Raw genomic sequence first — 19612 nt, forward strand, 5'->3', positions numbered from 1 at the left:
GGGAGGTCATCGAACTAAGCCTGATTGTATAGTTTGCCTTTAAAGATAATCGTCGGCGGAAGCGCCCACCTAGAAGCGCTAATTAATTCAATTGTAGTTACCCACTCCCGATTTCCTGGCTGTAAAACCGCTCTCCGACCGTAGTATTCCGATCGGGTAATAACCTTTACGGTCGCCGTAAGGCCCATTATGAAGCCCGTCTCGTCAAAATTATAGATATCCTCCAGTAGGATACCGTATTGCTGAACCGTAGCTTGTACGCGATTAAACCACTCTTGAATAACCTTTAGGTCCTCTTGTTTTACTCGTTGGTAATCGTATCGACGTGAAAAGCGGGATTTTAGCTCTGAATGACGTTGGGTATAATTATAGACCTATTTTTCGCCGACCGTTTGGATTAGGGTTAAACCGCGCTTTGCAAGCAAAAGATTCGCCATTTCTCGCACTATAGAGGGCCTAGGGGCTGCTCCACGCGAGTCCATTGATAATATCCATCGCTTTAGCGATTCCTCTTCAGTTTAGGTCAATTTATGGCTATTAGCGCGTGTTTGAGGGCGAAATAGGCGGCCATTAACGCGGTCGCGAAGGGTAGTGCGAGGCACATTAAAACGGCGCGCAGTCTCGCGAATAGAGCTGATTTCTTTGTTTTTTATAGCCTGAACGGTTAATTCGAGGCGGCCCTCTTGCTCGATAAAATCTTGGCTTAATTGACCGCGTTTTGGAGGCATGGTGGTTGGTAGAAAATAGAAGGACGCGTGTGGACGCGAAAAAATGGTTGGGTGGGCGGCTCGCTTACATGGGCGGCTCGCTTACCGGTTACGTTATAAGAGGTATGATTAGGTAAGATAAATGGGCCGCCCTAGGCGGTGCCCTGGGCTGCCTAGTCCCGCCTGGTCTGGCCCGTTTATATTAGAAAACTAGGCAGGAAGGTATCCCCCTAGGATTTATTCCAACATCCAGAGGAGCTGGGCCTCTATGCTATGGTTAGAATATGAAATGAATTAAAAGCGTGAACTTACTTTGTCTAATCTAAATCATTATTAGCCCTTGACACGTAATTAAGAGTAGCTTGAAAGAATTTATTACAACAGACACTTATATGTGATAGCCTAAGAGTATGCTATGCGAATATATATATTTAGGATGAAGTCAAGCATTTACACTACTTCATCAAATCACCCACTATAACAATCGTATAGGTTTAAATTTGTGGTGTATTCATATTTATACACTAATGTCAATTCTAAATATAGCCTAAATTTCTTTTATTTCATTAAGGAAGTAGGTAAATATCTCTAGTTAGACAATACAGAACTGGAATATGTGTTAATAACAGGTTATTTTTCAGCTAAATCATCAGAGTATATATCCTAATCGGGACAATTGTGCACAAGATGGGCGAAAGCGGGCCCGCCCAGGGCCGCCCTATGCGGGCACCATGGGCGGGCCTGGTATGTACGTGCCCGCCCGACGGGCTTGGACGGGCGGGCTACGGGCGGCCTCCTTAGGCCCATGGGCGGGCTGTGTCAAGGTCTATTAGTGCCTCCCCACGCCGCTTTTACCGCCCTCCCGATCGGCCGTCTATCTATAAAAGACCCCTCGCCCTCTCCTCTTCATCGTCGACGCACTTTCCTTTCTCTTTCCCTATTCTTTCCCCTAACCCCTTTCTCTCTTGGCCCCCACTGTCACCTACGCATTGACTTTCAGCCCGATACACTGCCCCTTTCATTTCGCCCGAGATGTCGCTCTGTCTAGTCGCCTAGGAGTAGACATTGACACGGCCCGTGGGTAGCCCGTACGGGTAGGCCCATACCCGCCCACGGGCGGGCCACGGGTAGGACCTCCAAACCCGTGGGCGGGCCTATCTATTCCTACCCGCCCATGGGTATACCTATGGGCCGCCAAGATACCCATGATACGGAGAGGCATAATTAATGCAGTTTATGTAGTAATTTTTGGTATTTATTGGTAAAATTACAGACTAAAAGGTAAGAGAAAAGTGAGATTTAAATAAGAGAATAACACCTGCATTAATCTATCCAATTTTATAGCCCTCAAGCCCTCTAGGACGCTTTTCACCCTACCAGAGGCCCGAATTTGGCTTTCTGGCATCATAGGTAAAGGGAATAAATCATTATCGCTCTCATTAGATAAAACACTCTTTCGTCTCTTACCAGCCCGGATAGAAGATAGCCTAGAAACCTCCTCATCCACCTCATCCTTAGTATCACTAATTGGCTTAAAACCTTCTATTTTATTAGAAGGTTCATCTGTTTCACCCTCCTCGTGGATAGACAGAGATCGGACAAAAGCCAGCTGCTCATCTTCCATCTCAAACCTCGTCGTACATATAAATATCATTAGGTCTTGGATAGTTGCAGAATTCAGACGACCTCTACGATAATGACAGATATCTCTGGCTAAATTAAATAGTCTTTCTACACCAGCACCAGTAGCAGGGATAGAGAAAATATCCCGCGCTATACGTGCTAGGGTAGGAAACTTATGCTCGTGATCTTTCCAGTACTGACAAGGGCTAGTGGGGACTAAACCTAAGTAAAAGCAAAGGAATTAGACTAGAAGACTAGAAGTAGACTAAACGTAAGCTTACCTCCTTATAGAAATACAGTTAACTCATCCTAGTCCTGAGTAGATTTAGGCTTAATAGCAAGTATTTAATCAAACTCAGAAGCTTGGACGAAAGCCTAAGGTTTTGAGATTAAATGACTCTCTGTTTGATATACTGTCATTCGATCCTGAAAGCTCTTAAGATATAAAGAAGTATAGTCTTTATCTATCCAATCCTGACCAGAAAAGAACTGCAATTTATGCTAAGGGGCTAGGATTATGCTATGCGCATAGATATCACCAAGGTCTAGATCATCTGTTTTGCTATAGTACTCTCGAAGCTTACTTTTAGCTGATTCAAGAGCTTCAAGCATCTGCCGCTTCCACCTAGCCTAAAAGGAAAGTAAGTAAGTGAACTGAAAGTGAGAGATTAGAAAAGACTAACCTTTTTCTGTCTTAACTGCCTAATTGAAGCTTCAAGGTGGTCAAAAAGCTTATTGTAGAGGCTAAAGACACTATAGATAGTAATGTCTTTGGTTTTAGATAGAATAGTGGTAAATAGGAAGAAAGGCTTGGTCAGACAAAGAAGATAATCAATCTAACGCCATTCCTCTGAATTAATCATTAAATGATTAACCCGGTAGGTCCTGCAGTACTAATCAAGATCAGATTAGAGTCTTTTAGCCCGTTGAAGCATTAGATAGGTCGAATTCCAACGCGTCCGAACGTCCTGGATTAGGACCAATGTAGGCCGGTTTGTCTAAAGCTTTAAGAAGTTATCCCGTCTCTGTGGGCTTGCATTAATATAGATAGCAAGACTGCGAGCCTTATTAAGGGTATTCGCAATATCTAGCTTTCTAGACCTCTACTAAGCGGCCTAATTAAGCTCTTCCATCTAAATCATTTCCACTGTGTCATTCTGGGGGTTTACTTTTATTTAACTAAGGAGCTGCTTCAGACTAAGCTAAATAACATGGGCAAGGCAAGGAATTCGGATCAAAGCTATACTAGGATGACTATCCTAGATACTTGCAATCATAGTCTGGTTATTTAACGCATTATCTATAGTAATAGCCATAATCCGGTCCAGAATGTAATGCTTTTGAAGGGTCTCAGATAGGATAGAACTAAGGTTCGTCCTAGTATATATACCTTCTAGGGGTTCGAATCCTAGTAGTACTTCTCGGTAATCCCAATTCTGGTCAAGGAAATAACTAGTAATAGCCATAAATGCCTGCTGAAAAGGTGACGTCCAGCAATCTAGACTAATTAAGAGCTTTGTGTGCGGTGGTAGCGCTTAAAGGATATCTTTCTGTCGATCTTGGACTATATTTCGTAGGCGACGCTATATTATACGACCAGTAGGAAAGGTTGGGATTGAAGGGGCTAACTAGGTTAGGCGTAGAAGCTTCTGGAACTGCTCGCTCTCGATAATTTGGAAGGGTAGGCGTAGGTTAGTGATTATGGTCAAAAGCTACTACTGCTAGTGCTCATCAGACCAAGGTGTAGGTGGATTGACTACCTAGTAAGATAATAATAGGTTAGTTATCTCTTATTTTGCTCTCACTTTGCTCTCACTTTTCTCTCACTTTTCTCTCTCTCTAGTAAACGTACTATCTTCTGTATTAAATGCTGGATATTTGTTTGTTTCCCTCTTGGTTTTCGGCAGCTACCATTCTTCTGATGCCTACGTAGAGCAGTCGTCCCATTTAATGTTGGGTGACCAAGCATTACACCACATTGTTTGCATATAACCTTAGTCTTCCCAGTTGGGATATATACAATCTGATCAAATAATGTCTATATCTCTAATGTATAGCCCTTTTTGTCCTAATATATACGCTGTGCGTCTGGCTTTGAGCCATATTGGGTAGTAAGCCACCATTCAATAAATTCAGACTTAGTCATCTCTGTCCAGAGAGCCCAGTCTTTAGTCCGGTCTCCAACACGTTGAATAGAGGGTGGTAGTGGTAGTAGGGTAAGCTCAGTTGTTTGGCTATTTGTTGGTTCGGTGGGTTCAAAAGAGAAGGAATCGGATAGAAGGAGAGGGTCAATACTATCACTATAGATAGATTGGCTCATAGGGTCTAAAGGTTGTGCCATCCTACCTAAAAGTGAAGATAAAGTGAGAAAAGGTAAGACAAAACACAAAGGGATAAAGATGTTTAGGTAAAGCACCTAGCCTAATACTATTGGTTCTTTATAAGCCAATCATTACTAAGTGGGTCAAACCAGCATATCCTATTGGCCTAAATCTCTACACGACCATGGGCATGCCTATGGTCATGCCCATAGGCCTATAGAATTTGCTGAGAGCTATCCCCCCCTAAAATTCTTCAACTTTTTCTCTCAACTCTGACCTTTTTATCTCAACCACACACCCTACACTTATAATTAGGTGTTTATAAGATAAATATATATAAAAGAAGCTCTAATCATTTAATTAACTAATAAAATAAGCCGTAATAACCTAGTCTTATACTATAATAAAATTGAAGGAAATAATATAGTACGGTGGTTGTGTACAACAAATATATATCTTAGAGCACTAACCATAAATTCTACCACCATTTTTTTACCTTTACTTCTATAGGCCTAAAATATTAATCCGACCGATAAAACCGACCCTTAGTTATATATAAACAAGCATATTTCATATAATTACCTAGTGGGAAAGGGAGAAAGGTGAGAGTAGTAAGTGTTTAGACCAAAACATAGGTAAATAACAAAGGTTAGTCAGTGAGTTATGCACAAAAATAAGGCTAAAATTAGGCCAAAGCAGGCCAAATCAGGCCAAATTAGGTGTCCACGGGCGACCCGTGGGCGACCCGGCCCGGCCCATGGGCGGGCACAGGTCCTGACCTTAGGCCCATGGGCATCTATGGGCCCGGGCCCAGGTCCTAGGTCCCGGCCCATGGGCGACCTATGTCAATGCCTACGTGCTATTGCCCGAGGTAGGTAAACGTGCTGTTACCCGAGGTAGGTAAACGTACTGTTACCCGCGGCTATAGACAGGATAGGCCTAATAACCTCGGTCCGGTAGGCAAATGGAAAGAGAAAGCATAGTAAAGGCTGAAGTGAGAGCAAAGTGAGAGATAAATGAGAGATAACTGCAAGATCAGATAAAGGCGGTGAGAAATGGCAGAACGGGAATTTCAGCGGGAACTTCTATGTTGAATTGGAAGCTCTAGAAATCTGCAGTTATAAATGCAGACACCTAAAATCCTGACAAAATCTCTAGTCTTCGTGAAACTTTTTTAGTTTAGAGATAGTCGATATAGGTTAGGCATAGGTTATTTGTGGGTTTTAATGGGTTTCTGCGGGTTCTTGATAGGTTCTCGTGGGTTCTCGATAGGTTCTCGTGGGTTAAAATAGGTTTTCGTAGGTTAGGCCCACTAAAAATGCCTACGCTAAACTAATTATATAAGAAATATAAGAGTTATTAGTCTAATCTAGTGAATAATCGATAAGTCCACTAGCGTAGAGCTTGTTCCCTATAATAATCTCTTGGTATGTCTTCTTTATTTCTTTATTTACCCTAAGTACCCTCTTACTTCGCGATATATCTTAAAGCTAATACTCTAATATATTTCCGTTATCTACCTTTAATAATATAGAGAGCATTCCGTACCTTACATTAGAGAACCTATAGTTATTTACCCCTAAGCTGTCTAGTAGCCAGTAGATACTTAATTTATTTAATTAAGACTTTCTACGACTATAGCCTCGTCTATTAATTCCTTCTTTATTACGACGTGTTAGCCCTAATCGAAGAAAGAACTACGTTCTCTACGACGATATAATATATACTAAGTAGGTGCAATAGTGGATTGAAACTAATTATAGATAAATAAGCAAGATTAATTAGGACGCGGGCTATTACTCTAAGTGTTGGAAGGATTTTGATTAGGTAGTAGATAGAGCCACTAGTGCGCTAAAGGCTATATATAAGCGCTACGACTAAATCCTCGAGTATCCTTCTACTCCGCTACGCTTAGGTAGCAAAGCTCGATAGAGAACCTCTATATTGCTAAAATATCTCGAAACTACTACGTGTCAAAAGCGCGCACAAAATAATATAGAGGGACCGATTACTAGGTTTATACGGGATATAGTAAGTGCTCTCTAATCTTTAGAGATATCCTACTAAATAATCTAGTAAATAGAGACGTGATATACTAATAAGCTAAGGGTTCACTTAGGAGGCCTAGGAAGAGAAGCTTCTTACCTTCCTTATAGTCGTACGTCTTCCCTTTTAGCTTATTAAGCATCCTAAGTTCTATAACCTAATTCGAATGGTATAATACGTCCCTTCTAGCCTCGATATCCCTTCCGCGAAGACTATTTATCGTCGCCTATAAAACACCGTAAAGGAATAGCACTAAAGTATCCTACGAACGCTCCCTAGTTATATAAAGATATCGATCGCCCTTAATTATTAGATATCTCCTTTTTCTTAGGCATTTATAGCTATCACTAGCTACTTTATTAACGAAGATTAGTAATATCGAGAGGTTCTACTTAGCTTTCAACCACTTTCCGGAACGTATTCTAGTGAGAACCTTAGCGCTATACTCCTAGATATACTTATATAGCATTAGATTTAGGACTAGGTGCTTATAATAATAGCTAATAATGTATCGAATAATAATACCTTAGTTAATACCTTATAGTAGTCGCTATTAGATATAACCACTATTATTCGAGTTCTATGCCTTGTATACGTTATTTAACTAAGCTTAAATAAGCTACTTAGATAGATAAAAGCCAAGCCTACGAACGAGATAACTAAGATACGCTAGACAACTAAGAGGTCTTATCTTACCTATACGAATACAAAGACAAAGAAGCGGGATATTACTTAGACATTAAATAAGGTAAATAACTCTTACTTTTCTCTCACTTCTCTTACTATACTAATCATCTATCTTAAATAGGTTCGCAACCTTACGATCTATATTAATATAAGCCCTTAGCGCCATAATATATTTTCTAAGCTCTAGACTAAAGTAACTAAGCTTATACCCTTATAGGATATCAAAATACGCTAGAACTCTATATTTCTAATACTTCAACGAGCAAAGCGGCTCTAATTAATATTTAATCCCTTTTATATTAAATATAATCGGACTAACCTAGGGCTTAATGTAGATAAATAGCGTTAGATTAACTACCTTCTATAGATTACGTAGCTATTCTTTAATTTTACCCTTAAGCTATCAAAGATAAGGGACGCTACTACTTATTATATATTTCGAATTTATAATAAGCTTTTTAAATACCTTAAGCGGTTAATAGGCTAGCTTATACGAAAAAAAGTTCCCTAGAAAAAGACAATACATAAGGTACTTAAGGCTACGCGTGAGAAGCTCGCTAGCTATTATTAGTAGATAGATATAATCTAAGGGGACCTTTATATAGTTGGAATAATGCTCGCGCTAGTAAATAAGTTTTAGTTCTTTATTATAAACGATTAAGACGATTAATAGCGCGATTAATATCGAAAGAGCTTTAAGATAGCTCTATCTCTATACTAAGAGCGTCTTTATTCTTAGCAAGGCCTCCCTATCTCTTAGGCGTTAACCTAAGTTAGCTTATATCTTAATTTAATGCTTAGTGGAAGCAAGCGCTAACTATCGTCGCCTAAAGACAAGATGGTTTAATATCTTAATAGTGGTATATCTTTTATCTTCTCTCGCTTTCACCTCTTCCTAATTAATAATAGATACTATTAATATCTCACCCCTCCCCTTTTAGAAGGAGAATTAACATCGCTTTCTAGCTATTACTACCCTTGCCTAGGATCTCCTTTTAATCCTAGTAACTAGTGCTAGAGTTAAACGACTATTTAATACCACCTAGGATATCTATTATTATCGCCAAGGACGCTTAAATAGCACGATAATCTAGGAACTAATAATGTATCTTTGTATATCGAGGTTCGACCTCTAGGAAGACTCCTTTATATTTTTGAAAGAGTTTTTCACTCTAGATAAAATCGAAGCGGGCAAGGAAGAAGAAAGACAATATACGCCTAATTAGTTCGAGCTAGATCTAATTAGTGATAATAAGGAACTAGGTGCACTAGATAAGGATAAGGAGGAGGCTCCATAACCTAATAATAATAATAACGATACGGTGGATCTCCCTTCTATAGAAAACACTTAGACGCGACGCGTATCATCACGCAAGCGTCCTCGAGAGGACGACGATCAATAGGCATATTATTAGAGATTAACAATATAGCAAATTGAACCTCAATTTCTAACGGCCGTCAAAAAAGCTAATACTATAGCTAAATAACCTAATTTTCTGACGGCCATCAGAAAATTAGTGCTATAGCTTCAGGAACCTATTAAATGTACATCAGAAACTATAGTCATAGAAAGAGGCCTTTATTGTAAGTCAAATACCTAAAAATACAAGCTATTACCGCACAAATAATGCAATAACAAGGACCCACCTAAATGGGTTAGGTTGGGTTCCGTCCCTCGACCCAAAACCCGCACGTGGGTTGAAGAATTGGACCTAAAACCCAACCCGCGTGCGGGTTGGGTTGGGTTGGGTTTTGGGTTTTGCGGGTTATGGCGCAGTCTATCTACTACCACGTAGTCTAGCTATTAGAGGATAGAACTAGCGCTAGCCGTAGATATAGATTATTAGTTAGGGGCTAGAGGGCAAGATTAGTGGGAATTCTTCTACAGTTACGAAAATATTATAGTCTGGCAACTTAGGATATAGTGGCATAGGTTGTAGGGGCGGGTCCTTCTATACTAGTGAAGTAAGTAGATTGCGCTTTACGATCTATAAAAGAGACTACTATTCCACCTAAATAATAAGACTACAACCTAATCCTCCTAGATTCTCCTACCTTCCCCTTCCCCCTTCCCCTTCCCCTTACCCAAAGTACTAATTCTGGTTGCTCTATTTCTATAACTAGACCTAATCCCTATCTATTGTGAATTTACTTAGCTGCCTTTTATTATTTTTCTTTCTTACACAATATTAGTTGATAGTTTTCGCCTAGAATCTTTCCGGCCCTAGAATCCTTTCTAGGAGAAAGTATAGCCTCTACGGGATCCTCTCGATATTTATCGATATCTAAGTCCTATATCGATCTCTACCACCCCATCCCCCTTTAATCCTAGCGACACTACCTTAAAAAGTCGGAAAGTTCATTCTAAAAAATTTAACTAGCATCCCCTTCCTGCCCGACCGCTAGTGGAGATATATTTAGATAGCGGTCTTTATTTAGAGGTTTAACCTACTCGATATAAGCCGGAGGATTTAGGCCACATAGCTTCCGCTAATAATTACTAGACATTGACACTCCCATGGGTATTCCCATTTGGGACAGTCCCGTCCCGCCCATGGGTGGGATATGGGACCGACCCTTAGTCCCATGGGTGGGACGGCCTTTTCCCTACCCACCCATGGGACTCCCATACTCCCATGAGTACCCATAATACAAGGAGGTATAATTAATGCATATTTTGTAGGAATCTTTGGTATTTAGGTGGTAAAATTACAGTCGAAAGGTAATAAAATAAGAAAAAGAAAGTGAGGTTTGAATGAGAGAATAGCACCTATATTATTCTATAGAATTTCAAAGCCCTCAGGCCCCCGAGGACGTCTTTTCACCCGACCAGAGGCCCGAATCTGGCTTTCTGGAATTATAGGCAAAGAGACCAAATCATTATCACTCTCATCAGATAAAACACTCTTTCTTCTCTTACCAGCCCGAACAGAAGATAGCCTAGAAACATCTATCCTATCTAGCTCATCTAGCTCATCCAGCTCATCCACCCTATCCGCCTTAGTATCACTAATTAGCTCAAAACCTTCTATTTGCTGAGAAGGTTCATCTGTTTCACCGTCCTCGTGGATAGATAGAGATCGGATAAAAGCTAGCTGCTGATCTTCCATCTCGAACCTAGTCGTACACATAAACATCATTAGGTCTTGGATAGTTGAAGAATTCAGACGACCCCTCCGATAATGATAGATATCCCGGGCTGAATTAAATAACCTTTCTACACCAGCACTAGTAGCAGGGATAGAGAAAATATCCTGTGCTATATGTGCTAGTGTAGGGAACTGATGCGTATGATCTTTCCAGAATAGACGAGGGCTAATTGGGACTAAACCTAAGTAAAACCAAAGAAATTAGACGAGAGGTAAAATGAGAGGTAAGACTAGAAGTGAGAGAAAAGTGAGAGGAAAGTGAGAGGAAAGTGAGAGGAAAGTGAGAGGAAAGTGAGAGGAAAAAGTAAGCTTACCTCCTTGGAGATATTAGGTTAATTTATCCTGATCCTTGGTGGATTTAGGCTCAGAAGCAAGCAATTGATCAAGCTCAGAAGCTTGGATAGAAGCCTGAGGTTTTGGGATTGAATCACTCTCTGTTTGATATACTTTCATTCGCTCTTAAAAGCTCGCTCGATATAAAGAAGCATAGTCTTTATCTATCCAGTCGGGGCCAGAAAAGAACTGCAACTTATGCTGAGGGGCGAGGATTGTGCTATACGCATAGATATCACCAAGTTCTAGATTATCTGTTTTTGCATAGTACTCTCGAAGCTTATTTTTAGCTAATTCAAGAGCTTCAAGCATCTGCCGTTTCTATCTAGCCTAGAAGTGAAGGAAAAGTAAGTAAGTGAGACTTAAATAAATCCCTTTTCCGCTAATTGTGACTCTGATTTTTCGCACTTTAACCCTTATTATATAGGTTGAAGTGCGAAAAATCAGAGTTATAATTAGCGGAAAAGGGAGAGAATATAGGAGACTAACCTTTTTCCGCCTCAACTGCCGAATCGAAGCTTCAAGGTGGTCAAAAAGCTTATTATAGATACTAAAAACACTATAGATAGTAATATCCTTGGTCTTAGATAGGGCAGTGGTAAATTGGAAGAAAGGCTTGGTTAAACAAAGAAGATAATCAATCTAACGCCATTCCTCTAAATTAATCATTAACTATTCAACCCAGTAGGTGATATAGTACTGATTTAAATCAGATTGAAGCCTTTTAGCCCGATAAAGCATTAGATATGTCGAATTCCAACGCGTACGGACGTCCTGGATTAGGACTAATGTAGGCTGATTAGTCTGAAGCTTTAGGAAGTTATCCCGTCTCTGTGGGCTTGCATTAATATAGATAGCAAGACTGCGAGCCTTACGAAGGGTATTCGCAATATCTAGCTTTCTAGACCTCTACTGAGCCCGAGTAGCAGCCCGACTATGCTCTTCTGTCCAAACCATTTCCACTGTGTCATTCTGGGGGTTTGCCTTTATCTGACCAAGAAGCTGTTTTAGACTAAGCTGAATCACATACGCAAGGCAAGGAATGCGGATCAAAGGTAGACCAGGATGACTAGCTTGGATGCTTGTAATCATCGTCTAGTTATTTGACGTATTATCCGTAGTAATAGCTATAATCCGGTCTAGAATCTAATACTTTTGAAGGGTATCAGTTAGGACTAACCCAAGATTCGTCCCAGTGTGTGTTCCTTCTAGGGGTTCAAATCCTAGAAGCACCTCTCGGTAATCCCAATTCTGGTCTAGGAAATAACCAGTAATAGCCATAAATGCTTGCTGAAAGGGTGATGTCCAGCAATCTAGACTAATTGAGAGCTTTGAATGGGGTGGAAGTATCTGAAGGGTGTCTTTCTGTCGGTCTTCGACTATATTTCGTAGTCGGCGCTGTATCGTGCGACCGGTAGGAAAGGTTGGGATTGAAGGGGCTAACTGGGTTAGGCGTAGAAGCTTCTGGAAGTGCTCGCTCTCGATGATTTGGAAGGGTAGGCGTAGGCTAGTGATAGTGGTTAAAAGCTGTTGCTGCCAGAGCTCTTCAGACCAAGGTTGGGATAGATTGGAGTTGACTGCCTAATGAGAGAATAATAGGTTAGTTTTCTCTTATTTTGCTCTCACTTTTCTCTCACTTTTTAGTAAACATACCACTTTCTGTATTAAGTGCTTAATACTTGTTTGCTTGCTTTTTATCTGACAGGCACCATTTTTTAGATGTCGTCGCATCCCAGATGTCCCATCTTTTACTAGATGCTTTATTATTATACCACACCTTTTGCAAGCAACCATTGGTTTTCCTGTATTAATATGTGCAACTTGGTCAAAATGCGTCTATACATCAGATTGATGGCCCTTTCTATCCTAATGGATATATTTTGCTTTGGGTTTTGTCCTATATAGAGTGGTAAGCCACCATTCAATAAATTCAGTCTTGGTCATTTCCGTCCAAAGTGCCCACTGTTTCGTCCGGTCTCTAATACGTTGAATAGAGGGTGGTAGTAGTGGTGGTGGTGTAAGCTTAGTTGTTTGGCTTTTAGTTGGTTCGTTTGGTTCAAAAGAGAAAGAATTAGATAGAAGGATAGGATCAATACTATCGCTATATATAGATTGGCTTATAGGGTCCAAGAGGTGTGCTATATTAGCGAAAGTGAAGAGAAACTAAGACTAAGGTAAAGAGAAAAAGCTTAGATAGAAGGTAAGGCATATTAAGGGCTTTAAGCACGTAGCCTAATATTATTGGTTCTTTATAAGCCAATCAGTACTAGGTGGGTCTACCTAGCCTATCCTATTGGCCTAACTCTCTATATTTATGTGGGTAGTCCCATGGGAGTCCTATAGTCCTATAGAATTTAGTAAGAGCTATGCCCCCTAGAAATTTCTTAACTTTTGCTCTTAACTCTGACCTTTTTCTCTCAACTATACACCCTACACTAGCAATTAGGTGTTTGCAAGATAAATATATATAAAAGAAGCTATAGTAATTAAATTAACTAGTAAAATAAGCCATAATAACCTAGTATTATAATATAATAAAATCAAAGGAAATAATAGCAGAGTGGTTGGTTATATATAATAAATATATATCTTAGAGGACAAACCATAATTTCTACCACCGCTTTTTTACCTTTACTTCGATAGGCCTAAAACATTAATGCGACCGATGAAACGGACCCTTTTATATATATAAACAACTTTATTTCTTATAATTACCTAGTAGGTAGGTTAAAAAGTAGTGATATTACTTGTTCTAACCGAAACAGACGTAAATAATAAAGATTAGTCAGTGATCTTATGCATAAAATTCAGGCGAATTCAGGCGAATTCAGGCATAATCAGGTGTCTATGGGTACCTATGGGACCTATGGGTATTCCCATGGGTGGGTATTCCCTTAGCATACCTAAATGGGTATTCCCATGGGTGGGACTTGGGACGGACCTTAGTCCCATGGGAGTCCCATGTCAATGTCTACCTAGTAGAGACTAAGCTTACGATATCTAGAAGCGGTAAGCTATATCGATTAGTCTTATATATATAATCCATCGAGAGAACCTAAGGATGACGCCGAAGTATCTCAACGCAAGAGCGATGTATATAGAATAAAATAGTTAGATGGCTATCACTATTAAGCTCGTGCTTAAAAATCTAGTCACTATCTTATAGTAGCTCCATTAGCAAGGCCTAAATAGGGGTCCGACTAGCTAGGAAGTCTATACTAAGCTTCTGCCGACGATTGTTGATATCCCAACGTATTAGAATAGAGCGTCGATCTTGCTCTCTAATACTAGTCAAAATCTACCGTGTAGTATAGCCTTGCGTAAGCTAGTGGTCGATAGTTAATGCCTTCTAGGCGAGCTTAAGCTTGCGATATATAATATAGGTTGATGGTGATGAAGGTTATAGGCTATACCTAGGAGACAACTAAATCATCCTCCTCGTCGTCACTAATTGGATCTAGATCTTTAAGTAATAGGGTGTCCCTTTCCTCACGAGCCTGCTCTTTTTCCTCATCTAATAGAAACTCATCTATTAATGCAAGCTGCTTCTCCTCGATAGACATTGACATAGGCGGCCCATGGGCCGCCCATCGATGCCTGAATTGGCCTGAATTAGCCTGAATTTTTTGCATAACTTGCTGATTCATCTCTGTTTCTTACCTCTGTTTTGGTCCGAACGCTTATATTTATCTCACTTCCCCCCTTCCACTATATAATTTTACGAAATATTTTTGTTTTTAGGCCTTTTACTACCTATTTCATTAGTCGTATAAATGAATTAGATAATTTAATTACAGATAGAAGGGGATAGTTAAAATAAGAGTGATAGAAGTTAAAAATATATATTTCTGTAGAAATATCTCCCACTACTTTCTACTATAGATTCTTCTTTTATTTTTTATTTATGTAAACTAGGTTATTAAGCTATTATTTTATATATATATATTCTTTATATCCCCTTTAACCTATTATTATTTTTTTAAACCCCTATACTGTAGAATTAATCGTGTAGTAAAGGGAAAAGTGTTAAACTAAAGACGAACTTAGAGAAAATTATGTCTACGGAAGGGCGGAGGGAAGGGTTTAGGCTAATAGAAGAGGGCTAATAGACCTATATTAGAATAATTCACCTCCTCCTAATCTATCACATTAGGCTTTATCTTACGTAGAAGGCCTTCTCCCCCTAATTTATTTCCTCTAGTCCTCTCTCTACCCTCACTTTATCCCTACTTTTACGTCTCTATCGCGTCTAGTATGCCTTTCCCCTCTTCCTATTTTAACCTATCTATCACTAGTGATAGTATTAATCCTCTTCTATCTAATTTCATACTATTTAACGCCTCTAAAAGCTAGTCTACCACGCTAAATATTTACGAACCACCCCGGTCCTCTATTAAATGTATTAGACCTAACTAAGAAAAAGAGTGGGCGCTTTAGTCTAAGATGTCTAAGACTAAGTTTATTAAATAGTGGCTTATAACTTAGTATAGATTAAAACCTAAGGGAGAGCATCCTTATTAGGATAAAAGGGGCTATATATCTAAGTTATAGCAATCCTTTAACTAGGTTGCGTATATTAAAATAGGTCAACTAAAGGCTATATATAAAGTATATAGTTAGATAGTGGACCACCTAATAACACCTAACAAAAAGGGGACTAAGTATAGGACTAATACGCTTAAAAGGCATATAAAAGCTAAATACAAAGGGGCAGGCCTAGTAAGTGAACAAAATATCTAGGATTTATAGAAAAAAGCGGTAAGTGAAGATCTAAAGCCTAAGATAGGGTAAAGTAAGAGCAAAATAATAGTATTTTATACCTATTATACTCTCACTTTACTCTCGCTTTACCCTTACCTTCCTTTTAAGAAAATATAAAGAATAATAAAAATATTTATTACTACTTTAGGCTATCAATCCACCTAAACTATATTAATCTTAGTCTAAAGAGGTCTAGAAGTAGTAGCTTCTAACTACTATCACTAGCCTATGGCTACTATTTTAGATCATTAAGAATCAACACTTCTAGGACCTTCTACGTCTTGTGTAAATATCCCCTTTAGCCCTATCCTTTCCTTCTAGCTAAACAATATAGTGTCATCTCTAGTCTATCGTCCAATCTCGGTAGATAGATATTCTTATAATGCTCCTAGAAGACGCAAAGCTCTCTATTAGTCTAGACTACTAGATATCCCCTTTTTAGCAGGCTTTTATAGCTATTACTAGGTATTTCCTTAATTAAAATTGGGAGTATAGAGAGGTATTACTTAGATTTAAACCCCTAGAGGGCACCCACTCTAGAGATAACCTTGCCTTAGTCTTATCTATAATTCTAAAATAACATTAGATTATTAATAGAATTATAGCTATTACCACTAATAATGCATTAAATAATAATATAATAATTATAAAGATACAAAAGGACTACCTAGACGCCCATTTTATCCGAATTCTATATATAGCGTATATAATTTAGCTTAGTCTAAATCAGCTACTTAGTTAGATAAAAGGAAACCCTCTAAATAATATTATAGATATAGTTTAGATAGAAGAACATAATAAGGCCGCTAGACAGCGGTCTAAGAAGCGGGATATTGTAAACACCTTAAATAAGGCCTATGATCTCGCGATCTTTATTAATATAAGCCTATAGAGAAAGGAGAAGTTTAAGGATCTTTAGAAGGAAATCAGAAACCCTTAACTAGTCCTAATCTAGGACATTCGGATAAGATAGAATTCTACTTATCTAATACTTAAATAGGCTAGAAGGCTTCAATCTAAGCTAGATAAGTACTACTATCTATATAAGATCGACTATATAATACTAAATTCTAATAAATAGCGATAGATTAATTATCTTCTCTATCTTATAAAGCTATTCTATATCTATACCACTACGCTCTCGAAGACTAAAGACGTAACTATTTATAACGTCTTTAGTCTCTATAATAAGCTTTTTAAGTATCTTGAGGTTTTAAAGCGATAATTATAGCGGAAGAAGGTTTATAATACCTTTTATTTCTATCTCACTTTTACCTTACCTTTCCTAACCTCTTTAATAGGTCGGTTAGAAGCAGTAAATACTTAAGGCCCTTAAATTTAGTAAATCTAAGCTTCGTGAGTACTATACGAAGATAGATGCTAAGGAACTTAGTAATATCTATACGTATAGGACGATCCTTACTCTATAGCATAAGCTATAGTTCTTTAAGAGTAAAGACTAGGCTAGAGGATAGGAGACTTCGTATCATTATAGCCTACAAGACTAGATTAAGGGCTATTAATCTAATAACTCGATATCAAAGACCTAGGTCTAGATATATATCTCTAAGCTTAATAAAGTCCTCGCCTCTATGGCTAGATCCCACTAGGATCAAGATAAATTAATATAGTTTCTTAAAGGAGGTAAGTTTTATAATTCTCTATCTAATTTACCTTTTTATCTTATACTAACCCTTTATTTCTATTTAGGCTTAGTTAATACGACCCCTACCTAATTCTAGAAAGTCTATTAATATAAATTTCCTACCCTAGTATAGGTAGCCCGCGATGTCTTCTCTATCCTAGCTACTAGTGCTAGTGTTAAACGCCTATTTAATTTAGCTCGCGATATTTGCCACTACCGTAGAGGTCGTCTAAATCCTACCACTATCTAGGATCTTATACTTTATAGCTATACGACTAAGTTTAAGATAGAAGAGGAGTAGCTTTAATTGGCCTAATCTCTAGAAATCCCTAAAGAAGGGAAAATAGAGGAGATATGCCCTTAGACCGAAGAGGTAAATCCTATTAGTGATACTGAGGAAGATGAGCAAGATCTAAGGCAATCTATGAGGGGTGGGAAGCGACGACAGAGCGTTATATCTAAAGATGAGGTTAATCAAATTAATGGTAGTAGTGAGGATAAGGACGATAATAGATTACCTATAATGCAGAGCTAGATACGTAAGTCTGGACGGGCAAGAAAGCGACTAAAGGGGTTCGAAAACTATGAGATTAGGATTAATTAGAAAGTAATTGAATAAATTCTCACTTCTCTCTCAATTAAGCCTTACTTCTACTCTAAAATATTACTAGATAAATACAAAAATTACTGCATAATAGGTCATTAATTTATCCTACCTTGTATCATGGACATGATGGGCCGCCTATGGGCCGCCTGTCTATAGGCAGCTAGAGTCTGCCCATCCATGGGAAAAAAGGATCTGCCCATGGGTGCCCATAGGTGCCCATGGACCGCCCATGATGGGCCGCCCATGGGCAATGTCAATGTCTACAGTCGGGGTGGTGCCTACTTTCAGGAACTCGATGATCCGGGCAAAGAAGTTGGGCAGCCTGATTGGGTAGACCTGAGTGCTATGGAATGGTTCAACGAGACTAATGGGTTCTTCATGAATCAACACAAAAAAGTGATTCCATCTCTAGCTTTTGTTCATATTCTCACCAATGCGTCTCAAGCGGCGCAAAGGCGAAGTTCGAATTAATTATCACCGGGAACCGGGAGTTAATGACGATTATATTCTAACCCCGCAGGCCCAGGATTGGTGTGAGGACGGCAGCAATGACAGTTCGTGTGAATACGGCGGCCAGGACGTGCCATTCATGGAAGGCTTGGTTGACACCCCGGGTGTGATCGCAGTTTTTTCCGGGCACGACCACGGCGACACGTGGTGCTACAAGTGGGACAGCTTGCTTGCCGGCATAACGTTCAGGGGGAACGGACTAAACCTGTGCCTTGGACAGCACTCTGGCTATGGCGGTTACGGCAATTAGATTCGTGGTGGGCGGCAGGTTCTGGTGACTGAATGGATGCTTCGTGATCTATTACATAGTCGACACTTGGATCCGCTTAGAATCAGGGAGTGGTGTGGGTTTCGCGTCGCTGAACGCCACATACTGTATGGGGCGGGGGAGGATATTTATCCCACCACGCCCGATACCATAACCTGTTGCCCCACGTGCAACTACTCGGTTAATACCTTCATGCCAAGAACGAAGTAGGATGTTGTGTTATCTTTGTTTATCTTGTATTTCACAAGTTTGCCTGTTAAGCACGTTAGGGGCGATGGAAAGTTATGGCCACCTTTAACCAGAAGCTACAACGTTATCAACAATCTCGTTGTAGACCACGGCTTCACATTAACAAAAACAAGGACAGATACAGAAGTCAAGGCGAAGCCTCCCGCACGTTTCGAGCGACCCTGAAGGAACGTGCGGTGGTAGTTTACAAAATGACACAATGGCTTGGAGAGCTTGAATTAGGCTAATGAAATTTGCTAACAGATGCACGTTGTTACGGTACACGCAGAGCGGGGTAAAATTTGAGACAATACCGTTTCTTTTCCTTTGGCAGTTTCCCCCTTCCTGTCAGCTCAACACGAAATATTATACGCTATTGGGTCCAGCATGGGAACAATTTTGTTCTATAGGGCTAATACTGGTCATGTTGCCAGAGACGCTCGTTTTAGAATATACAATCTTTTGGCTCCTACGTTTCGAGCTCATCAATACCACGTCACTAAAAGTTTTAACATCGAAATACAAAAGCGTCAAAGTAAGCGGATACTTGGTTTCGCTATAAGCTTGTCGCTTGGACTCTGCAGACAAACGAAACTCAGGGTTTATTGCACATCTGCAGTATGGCCTACTCTAGCAGCCAGAAAGGGATTTTCTATTACTCATGATTCACATTAGCATTATGACAAGCCTTAAATTAGGTAACAATCCCGTATCAAATGCCTAAAGT

General features: G+C 39.5%; 1 protein-coding gene across 1 annotated transcript; it reads left to right on the plus strand.

Annotated features, from left to right (window-relative positions):
* Nucleotides 1-18224: 18224 nt before the first annotated feature.
* N7498_004499 (uncharacterized protein) lies at nt 18225-18639 on the plus strand (the record flags this gene model as incomplete). Its single annotated transcript, XM_058451561.1, is given in 2 exon segments — nt 18225-18275; nt 18292-18639. 2 exon segments carry the CDS (start codon nt 18225-18227, stop codon nt 18637-18639), a joined length of 399 nt encoding a protein of 132 aa, XP_058308099.1.
* Between the last annotated feature and the right edge of the window lie 973 nt (nt 18640-19612).

This window comes from Penicillium cinerascens (assembly GCF_028974065.1).
Source record: "Penicillium cinerascens strain IBT 15544 chromosome Unknown contig_5_segment0_segment0, whole genome shotgun sequence".
Taxonomy (NCBI): Eukaryota; Fungi; Ascomycota; class Eurotiomycetes; order Eurotiales; family Aspergillaceae; genus Penicillium; species Penicillium cinerascens.